Source organism: Neolamprologus multifasciatus, chromosome 3, assembly GCF_963576455.1.
Source record: "Neolamprologus multifasciatus chromosome 3, fNeoMul1.2, whole genome shotgun sequence".
NCBI classification, from domain to species: domain Eukaryota; kingdom Metazoa; phylum Chordata; class Actinopteri; order Cichliformes; family Cichlidae; genus Neolamprologus; species Neolamprologus multifasciatus.
The window spans coordinates 40241611-40252413 of NC_140441.1; the positions used below are offsets into that span (position 1 = coordinate 40241611).

At 40.0% G+C, this 10803-nt stretch overlaps 1 protein-coding gene across 2 annotated transcripts; it reads left to right on the forward strand.

Annotated features, from left to right (window-relative positions):
* The first annotated feature begins 2812 nt into the window (after positions 1-2812).
* LOC146523168 (uncharacterized) lies at positions 2813-10438 on the forward strand. Of its 2 annotated transcripts, none has more exons than XM_085145012.1 (7): positions 2813-3222; positions 4109-4189; positions 4962-5103; positions 5245-5360; positions 5627-5853; positions 6073-6179; positions 6489-10438. In XM_085145012.1, exons 1-7 carry the CDS (start codon positions 2970-2972, stop codon positions 7753-7755), a joined length of 2193 nt encoding a protein of 730 aa, XP_085001138.1. In that variant the 5' UTR covers positions 2813-2969; the 3' UTR covers positions 7756-10438. The 2 variants fall into 2 exon arrangements, with proteins under 2 accessions (XP_085001138.1, XP_085001132.1); XM_085145006.1 differs by having other exon boundaries at positions 2816-3222; positions 6486-10433.
* The last annotated feature ends 365 nt before the right edge of the window (positions 10439-10803 follow it).

A 10803-nucleotide genomic window follows, 5' to 3' on the forward strand; every position in this document is an offset into this window, starting at 1 on the left:
CATTTAACCATTTTTGTTATGATGTTTGTCCTTAAAGGTGCTACATTAAAAATGCTTTTCACTTACTTTACTATAATGCCATGATTTTCACCAGCATCTTAAATGTACAGCAGACATCAGTCTCACTGGGGTTAGCTAGTAAAAGGCTGTATCCCAATTCAGGGTCTGCAGCCTTAAAGTACGCAGTCTCAACGATCCTCAAGGGCCGCGTACTTAAAGACCGCTAAGGCCGGAAGTGCGAGGCTTGTGAAATGGGACGGTCTAGCCTCCGTCGCGCTGCCCAGGTTGCCTAGCAACCATGATACTAACAGCTGGAAACGTTTCATACAGCTTTGTTTGACAGAAATGAAGGAGAAAATCTTTTGTTCATTTGTTTGTTTGTTTCTACATGAGCTTTGATCATTCTCTGTAAGATTAAGGTCAGCTATTGAACGGCGTATATTTTAAAGTAAAGGCTTTAAAACCAAGTTAGTACAAACGTCACTAATGTCTCATAACTTTGCCAACATGTGGCCAACAGTAATGTTTTAATGTTCTTCATTATTAAACATTTGCACATAAATAAGTGACATAATATTCAGTACTTACTTAAAGTTTACTCTTTGGGCGCCCCTCATCCGCAGTTTTTTTTTCGGCAAAATTATCCACACCCACCGCCGTGCTATGCATTCTGGGATATGTTGGGCCCCGAAGGCTGTGTCCCATTTCAGGGTCTGCACGCTTGAAGTACGCGCACGGTGCGTACTATAAGTACGAGAAGTGCGGAAGTGAGAGGCGTGTGAAATGGGACGAAATGCTTCGTCGCGCTGTTCAGGTTGCCTAGCAACCATGATACTAACCGCGAGACACGTTACATACAGCTTTGTTTGACATAAATGAAGGAGAAAATTGTTTTGTTGGTCAATCATTTTTGACATCACTTTGATTAGTTGTGTATCTGAGGCTGAGACCACAGGACTGTAAAACATGATTGTTGGGCTTCATTTCTGTACTGAACAGTTATTTAAGATTAGCTAGTAAATAATAATTAGTTAATGTTGTTCATGAGACTAAAGTCATCTCACTATGGTAATGTAAATATAATATGGCCAATATTATAGTATTGTCAGATTATTATGATATATATATATATATATATATATATATATATATATATATATATATATATATATATATATATATATCAATCACTGACTTTCAGCTTGTTGTGTTTGTGGATATATGACTGACTTTAATTATCCATAAAATCATCAGATTCTCTGTAAGATTAAGGTCGACTATATGTATATTTAGAAGTAGAGGCTTTAAAACCAAGTTAATGCTAAAAGTACAAACATCACTAGTGTCACATAACTTTGCCGACATGTGGCCAACAGCAATGTTTTAATGTTCTTCATTATTAAACATTCACACATGAATAAGTGACCTCATATTCAGTACTTACTTTTGACAGTTCACTTTTCAGCTGCTCCCTTCTGCCGTATTTTGCGCAAAATTATCCACACCCACCGCCGTGCTATAAATTGTGGGATATATGGGACCACGAAGCGTGCACGCTTGATATTTGGGGAAATCGACGGCGCATTTGGAGTATGCATTTGAAGTACGTCACCACTTGAAATGCGTACTTCAAGCGTGCAGACCTTGAATTGGGACACAGCGGAAGTCTACACCGCCAGTCCTTAAAATTCAGGGAAATTAAGGACACATTTGAGGGCCGCATTTCGAGCAGCCTTCGAATTGGGAGAGCCTTCGTCGCGTCGCGTTGACGTAATCGGCCTTAAAATGCGTACTTCAAGCGTACAGACCCTTGCTGTGTCCCAATTCAGGGTCTGCACGCTTGAAGTACGCATTTTAAGTGCGATTACGTCACCGCCACGCGACGACGGCTGTCCCAATTCGAAGTGTACTTCAAATGCGTACTCCAAATGCGCCGTCGATTTCCCCAAATATCAAGCGTGATCCGGTGCACGCTTCGTGGTCCCATATATCCCACAATTCATAGTGCGGTGGTGGGTGTGGATAATTTTGCCGCAAAATACGGCAGAAGGGAGCGGCCAAGAGTGAACTGTCAAAAGTAAGTACTGAATATGACGTCACTTATTTATGTGAGAATGTTTAATAACGAAGAACATTAAAACATTGCTGTTGGCCACATGTCGGCAAAGTTGTGTGACATTAGTGATGTTTGTACTTTCTGCCTCTATATATATATACATATATATATATATATACATATATATATATATATATATATATATATATATATATATATATATATACATACATATATATATATATATATATATATATATATATATATATATATATATATATATCATAATAATCTGACAATACTATAAAATTGGCCATATTATATTTACATTACCACAGTGAGATGATTTTAGTCTCATGAACAACAAGAGCTAATTGTTATTTACTAACTAATCTTGAAATGACTGTTCAGTACAGAAATGAAGCCCAACAATCATGTTTTACAGTCCTGTGGTCTCAGCCTCAGATACTCAACTAATCAAAGTGATGTCATGACAAAAATGAATGACCAACAAAACATTTTTCTCCTTCATTTATGTCACACAATCTCGCGTTTCTCGCGGTTAGTATCATGGTTGCTAGGCAACCTGAACAGCGCGACGAAGGCTAGACCGTCCCATTTCACAATCCTCTCACTTCCTCACTTCTCGTACTTATAGTACGCACCGTACGTAGTACGTGTAGTGCGCGTACTTCAAGCGTGCAGACCCTGAAATGGGACACAGCTTCTGAATTGAGACAAAGCCCCTGAATTGGGACACAGCAAATGTCACACCAGCAGGGGAACTAAATAACGCCTGATTTTCTTTTCCGGACACAATTTGTAGCTGCACCAGAATCCGCCGGAAACGCACCCTGCGCTGTAGTGTGTGGATGTGTTCTGCGTCAAAACACAGCTGAGAAAACAAACAAACATGTTTTACTGGATGAAGAGCGGCAGCAGCGGCGGCCCCGAGCCGGTCGACAGCGTCGGTAACATGTCTAAGAGCGACATACTGAGAGGAATCGTCACCGAGAAAATGAGCACAGCCGCCCGCGAGATCTTAGCGGTGGTGGAGAGGACTGTAGCCGACTACGAGGAGGAGGCTGCGGGCTTCAGGCGAGAGATCAGCCGTCAGAGGAGATTGCTGGAGCTCCTGCAGCCTAACGTCTCTCTGGAGAAAAGAGGTGAGTGGACAAATAAAGCGAGAGATAATGTCGCTGCTCGCAGCCACAAAAAGCTGATTTGTAAATTTAGAATTTGCCGAATTTCGTTTAAAAATCGCTGATTTTACGTTTACAAGCTGTTAAACATACAGATGTGTAATTACAATAAAATGTGAATGCAGGGAAATAATATTAGCGTTATTTGCAATTCGGCATGAATCTCTCTCAGCTTAAATGTAGAGAAGAGCAGACGATTCAAATATGTTTTGTGTTATTCATAAAAGGATATACCTCTGGTTCACCCTGGGATTTTTTTTTTTTTTTTTTTTTTTTCCCCTGAACTAGACCTTGGGGTGTATAAAGCCTCTACTTGAGGTAGAACCTTCAGCCTGGAGTGGTTATTCCATACATTTTTTAGTGCCATGACCTCAGACTTTGAGGGACTAATTAGAATTTCTGCTGCTTCAGACTGTTCCAGTGAGATGGAGGTCGCCAACAGAAAACATCTGAGACCACCCAACTAAACTCTTCTTGAGCGTGCAATCTGACTTACTGCTTTTTATTATCCACGCTCTCATGGCTGTTGTACAGACTCTTAAAAGCATGTAGCAACAGGCCATATAACCCATTACCACGCCCTTCTTCTCACAGGATATGCCACTGGGCGTAATGTAGTTATCCTTGAGAGCATAAGAATCTGGTCTAATTCTTATCCCAGATTGTCATTCTTTATTTTGTTTTGGGGTTTTTTGTCTTTTTGGAATCTAGAGTTAATGTTTTCTTAGTGGTTTACAGAATAAAACCAATGATCAACAGGAAGGAGCGTCTTCGGAGCTGCAGTCAAACACCACAGTCACACAAAGCTGATATACTGATCAAATGTTCTTTTTGACCAAAAAACACAAAGTCCTACAGCCTGATGTGGAGAGGCATGAGGTGGAAGTCGTGCCTGAGGACGGAGAGGAGCAACAGCCCAAGCAACAGACAGGTACGTCTGAACAGTCTTACCATTAATTGTTTTTCTTTCTGTGGGGTGGGGGAGGGGGGTAGTTCAAGGCTTTTATAAAGAATATTGCAAAATGACACTGGCACCCCATAACATAGGTAACCCCATATATAGGTATATATCCAGAATACAACCAGTTGGCAACCAGATGAGTTGCGCTTATTGGCACAGACTGATTAAGATTGATTGCAACATGTTGGCAGTCTGTCCATGTTTGTAAATTGGCCTCGAGTTATTTGCAAACATCACCAATTTGTCACCAGCAGTCGGTCAAAAGTCAGCCCGACTGTTTAGAAACAATTTGCCTCCTACTGTGTGTTAATAAGGAGGTTCAAAGTTTTTATTTTTTATCACCATGGCCTCATCTGGTCAGAATGCAAAGAAAATTGCTATCAATTAGTTGCCGTGTATGTTGGTTTACTTCACTGTAATCAGTAGTAACTTAACGAAGATACGCATGGACTGCTAAACTCTGAAAGAGAAAATAAGTCATTTAAGTTAAGGATTTTAAGTCATTAACTTAAATAAAGATTTAAACTAAGAACTACAAATCAAATTCACCTAAGCTGCCGCCCCATGTGGGAGTGAAAAGAGGGCATGAAAGTGAGTGCAGTGCTTATATAATGTGCGCCAGGCGAGTTCAGTTAATCAAATTATTACTAAAGCAAACTGACTAAACCACATGTATTGTGTCTTTATCATCATATGATTCAAATTAAAAACCATAACAAAAAGTGACTTCTGATGTATCCAGATGTGGAGGACACTGAGAGCCTGGGCCTGCTTTGGTACGACGACATTGATGACGATGAAGAGGAGCAGGAGTTGGTGCAACCAACAAGTTCCCGACAAAAGCGAGAAGATCTAAAGGACCCAGATTATATAATGCCATCAAGGTTAGAAAAAACACCACTTTAAGGAACAACAAACTGTAGAGGTTTGTGATGTGGCCAACAATATGTGGATGGTCCCCAAGTTTATTTGCATTTGCTTTATAGTCTTTTATGGCACTGACTTAGTTCCTGCATTTTCGCCAGAGTTCCGACTGTCAGGAAGAAGCCCGGCAGACCTCGCATCAGTGACCCAAAGAACCATATAGATCTCAGAGTCCGCATCCTGGAGGACTCTCACACCAATGTGCTTTCTAAGACGAGTATGAAATGAAATGTTAATCATTAAGGTTTTGTATTTGTCTGGCATGTGGTACAGTGTTAGCCGTGCTATTAATACCATTTTTTCTTTGTTCCTAAATTGAAGCATTTTCCAATGCTTACAAAAATATTTAATTACATTATTTATCATCAGAAATAGTCAAAGACTGGCCAACTAATTACTTGAACTAATGAATACTAGGGCAATGTTTGGTTTTACTGACTCCCTAAGGACTATTGATCTTAAGATGAATTTCTTCTGTTCCAGTATTCAAGAAGTTCCCAGCACATGACCTGAAGTGCCCTCTTGGTCTACAGGAAGCTGACTTCCTGGACCTGTTGAAGTCAACCTTTCCTCAGCTGGCAGATGATGAACCTTTTGACTTGTTCACAACTGACAGAACCCGGAGGCTCCAGCCCCTGAAAGTGAAGACTGTGACTCCAGAGGAGATCCACAGGTTTACTGGAAACTCTGCCCTCTACATCCGCCTGAAGGTAGACGCTGTACCTGTTTGTGCTGCTTTTGCCTCTGACATTGGTAGGATTTTGATAATTTTGCCTCTTTATACCACAATAACAGATTTAAAATGTAACAATCATGATGTGATTTAAATGTACACTTTAAGATTTTTTCAAAAATGTTAAAGAAATTTTAGCTATTTTACTCTCAGTTAACACAAGTACTGATAATAATTTGGAAATGAACTCTTGCAGACTAGTGAGGAGGGAGAGAAAGAGTTTCCCCCTTCACCAACAAACGATGACTGTCCATCCAGCGATGCTGACATAACAAAAAGCAATGAAGCTGAACTCCAGTCAAGGTAAAAATACAAACGGGTATAAGGATTTTTTTGCTCTTGATTGACCGACGATATCAAAAACAAGACTCTAGAATGTTGATGTAAATCTCGACGCTGGATTGTGATAATTCAATGAAAAACATGAAATTTAAAAATTATTGAGGGAACAAATTCTGATCTAACGAATACCAAACCCAAAATTCTGTGGCTCAAGTTCTCTAATGGATGAGTTTGTTGTTTTTAGTTATTGCAAGTAGACGAAACCTATGGCTTATATGTACAGACGCTCAGTACTTAAAACTTACCTTTAACCGTTTTGCTCCACAGCAGCTCTGATCAGCATACAGACAGTCCCAGTGTGGACATGCTGGCCAGCAGCTCAACATCACAAAAGCAAGACCTGCAAACAGATGAAGAGGCCGGTGAGAGGGAAGTGGACAGCAAAGATGAACACAAAGCCTTGGCTGTAGACAAATGCTTTAAACCTGTTTCTGAGCTCCAGGTGACAAAAAAGATGAAGAAACAAGTGCGCAAAAGTGACATGAAGGAGATAGAGAAGAGTAAAATAGCCTGTAAAGTGTGTGGAGTGTGGTACTTGAACCTGGGCAGCTTGATCAAACACACCTGGAGTCACCTGGAGGAGCCACAGGGTGGTTGTGGAGTTTGCGGAGAGCAGTTTGAATCTGTGGATGAGTTGAAGAGACATATCAGAATTCACCAGAAAACTCACGACTGCTCATATTGTGGGAAATCTTTCTTCACCATCGTCGGTCTTAACAGCCACGTTTCCCTGCACACAGGAGACAGGCCATTCAAATGTAAGATTTGCAGCAAAACCTTTGCTTACATGTCTGGTCTGAATGCTCACCATTGGGTCCATGTGGAAGAGAAACCACACAAATGTGACATTTGCCCAAAATCCTTTGGTTTGAAGGCGCAGCTCCAAGCTCACAGCAAGATACACACCAGCAAAGACAGATACGTCTGCAATATCTGTGGAAAGTCTGTCTGTGACCTTCGATCTTTGACCCGCCACAAGTTCACTCACTCCGGAGAGCGGCCGTATGGCTGCCAAATCTGCGGGAAGCGTTTCAAACTTTCCGGCAACCTGAAGTCCCACGAGAAGATCCACATGGCCAGGGAGCGACCTTTTCTCTGCCACGTCTGCTGCAAATCCTTCCTGTCAAACTGCAGCCTGATGACTCACATGAAGACGCACAGCAGCGAGAGGCCGCACGTCTGCGGCGTGTGCAGCAAAGGCTTCGTGTCCAATGGCGAACTCAAGGTTCACATGCGAGTGCACACTGGTGAGGCGCCGTACGGCTGTTCCGAGTGCGGCCGTTTCTTCAAACGCAAGACTCACCTGACCAACCACATCAGGAGCCACTTGGGCATCAAACGGTTTGTGTGTGCGATCTGTGGGAAGGCGTGCTCTCGCCAGGAACACCTGACGGTCCACATGAGGACCCACAACGGAGAGAGACCGTACCAGTGCACCATCTGCGAAAAAGCCTTCACCCAGAGCCACTGTCTGAAAACGCACATGAAGAGCCACCAGGTGGAGGAAAACTCTGTCCCCAGTCCATCCACAACCTAAACGACACTGAAAACAACAACTTTTTTTTTTTTTTTTAATCATAATATACTGTGATCTGTGAACTTTATATTTCATTTTTTTAAACTGGAAAAAGTGTTGTGGATTTTTTTTCTTCTTTTTATAACTTTTTGTGCTAAAACACGTGGTTCTTAGATCATCATGTCACTTACAGCAAACATGTAGTCTGGTGATCAACAGTTCTACTAAATCGTTATTTGTTTGGGCATCAAGACCTAAGTTACTGAAGGACCTACTTATAAAATAAAACAAAAAAAATCACAAAGTTCTGTAAAAAATTTGGTACAGTAAAATGTTAGTCGTGTAAACCACTCTGCTTTAAATAAAAAGGGGAAAAAACTTAACTATTTGAATTCTTGGTTTGTTTCTTTTCTCTTTTAACACAGTAATACTGATAATAAGAAGTCTCAAAATTAGTTTAGTATGATTTTGGCCATCTTAAAAGTCTTTGAGTTTCATCTTGTTTCCTAATTGTTCCCCTTAATTGTGTTTCAGGGGGAACTTTGTATTAATCAAATTGTTTTAAAAGTGAGCTAATATCAAGCCAACAGCCATTGTAAACAGATGTTCCCATATTTTTTCTTAGAAACCACAGATATCCTCCACAGTTGTTTTAAAGGAAAACGCACCTTTGAGTGTTGAAATGCCAGTGTACTCAGAGGGGGGGATTTGAAAGTAGCCAATCCGAGAGCATTGTTCATCTCTCTTAATTGCATCTCCAGCAGATGCAGTCCAGCGTTCCCACATCATACATGTAGCTCGAGTGTTTTTCATTTTGTTCTTCTTAAAGTCCTGCATCCTCAGATTTATATATTCAGGGTTTAAACTATAAAATCATTTATAGGCAATTTTGTTTTACCACATCCAAAATTCAAGGTTTTTCAAAATTCACGGGTGCTCTTGGACCGTAACCCCCCATCAATTTCAGGGCTCAAATGTGCATTAGCACACACTTTAGATCAGCATATAACTGTAAAAGTGGGCAGTCAGAATAACAAAAACCAGTAAAAAGCTTTAAAAAAAAGCCAAACATCTGCTGTCACCCAGAACTCTGTATTCATACAGCGTCTTTCATCACAGCAGCCCTAACAGCATTAACTGCTGCAGTGCTTGTATCTACTAGGGCAGTAAGTGGAGGTGCTTTCCACCACAACGAGTCTCAAAATCATTTATGTTTGTGAGCTACAGTTTGACTGCAGCTGTTCCTTACCACTAAACTATTGCCTAATATAATAAAACCAGCCTGCTGTCATGAGGAAAATTTAAAATATTTGCCCTTATTTGTACTGAGATGTCAGAAAAAAATTGTTGAAAATCTGTGTGAGAAAAAAAAAATCAGTGGTTTTTCAGTCATGACTCATGTTGGTTCTTTAACATTAATTCATGTTGAAGTGTTATTGGTCATTCTAGTCTGATCACATATTATTATGATTTAAATAATATATTCATCCCACTGAATTGTGTTAATTTTGTTTAATTATTGTATTGGATGCGTCAAAGCTTGAAGGTGTGTTTTGTTGTCTTCATTACTGTAGAAAATAAAAATGGTTTAGTGGCAATTAAAATGAGTTCAGAACTTGAGTCATCTCTTATATCCTGAAAAACTGCTCTACTCTACATATTTTATTTTATTTTATTTTATTTTATTTTATTTTATTTTGGGAAGCAGAAAAACTGCTACTGCCGCTGAAATACTGCAGATGGCAGCAGAAACTTCCAACCTTGCAATAATATACTGGAGAAAAAAAAGAACAAATGTTGTTTCTCTGCAGAACGAATTAGAGCTGCACCAAAACAAAACAAAAACCAACCTTGAAAAACATCAAATAAAAAATAGAAACACTTGAGTGCGCAATGAAAACATAATTAACTAGAGATAAAGGAGGGGAGGAGAGATCAGCGAAAGAGTTAACTTAAACAGAAAAAAAATCTCCACACAGAAACAACCATCCAGGTTTATAAAACTTTGAAATCCAGAAGCTTCTCTAAAGTTAGGAACTGAAAAACAATCATTTTGGGGGGATTTCTGTTGTATTCTGTGTCATTTAACACTATTAGTTTGTATAAAAATTGACCAATACTTTATTTTTTGTTTTAAACCTTTAACCCTGCAATTATATATATACAAAACTACCTTGTACTGCTATTGTTTTTAGTACAAATAGCCTAAAATATCACGTTAGTTACAGACATTAGTCATACAAAAAAAAAAAAAAAAAGACACTGGATGATCGCTTTTATTTCCTTTGGGTCTCAGGGTTCTTGTGAAGTGATTGCGATTAAAATTAGCACCTTGAAGCCAGAGGCATTGGTAGTAAGCAGGAGAAAGATGAGGCTCTACTCAGGGTTGCTGCCTCAAGTTGAAGAGTTCAAGTAGCTCGGGGTTGTGTTTGCGAGTGAGGGAGCAGAGCACTGACTCTGTGATGTCTGCAGCGATGTGGAAGACCTGGCAATCTATCCATTCTTACAAGCACAAGCTGAAAATAGAATAAAATCTTGATGTCAAGTAGTGGAAATAAGTAGGACTCCAAACTGTACAACGGTGTTTTGATTCTGCGTTCTGCAGTGTTCATATATTAAAAAAAACTCCTATAAATCACTTCGAGGGATCAAACCTTGCCTCTCTTCCCTCGCATGATCTGATATCGTCGTGTTGGTGTTGTTCATGTTGTTCCAGGATCAACATTGCAAGTGACCAATCAGAATACTATGTTGATCTGGGAACAACACCAACACGACGATATCAGATCGTGCGTGATCTCGTGGGCTGTGATCCAACATGTGACTGCTTTTTGTGGTAAAGCTACACAAAGGTTGATGAGCTACACAACATCAACTGCATGCACTCTAACGGTATGTGACACACACACACACTCATGAAATCTGCAAGTGTTTTGTTTTTCTTACTAAACTAAATCCAGCAACACCACCAGTCACACAGAACTGAGAGAAATTTCTGTCAGACATGTCTGGTTCTTTTTTCAAGTCAAGCGGCTTTTATTGTCCTTTCAACCATGTACGAAAATGAGA

Coding starts and splice junctions, on each gene's coding strand:
- LOC146523168 (XM_085145006.1), top strand. CDS start 2,970: ATGTTTTACTGGATGAAGAGCGGCAGCAGCGGCGGCCCCGAGCCGGTC. Junction 4,190..4,961: donor ACAGCCCAAGCAACAGACAG/GTACGTCTGAAC, acceptor TGATGTATCCAG/ATGTGGAGGACACTGAGAGC. Junction 5,361..5,626: donor CAATGTGCTTTCTAAGACGA/GTATGAAATGAA, acceptor CTTCTGTTCCAG/TATTCAAGAAGTTCCCAGCA.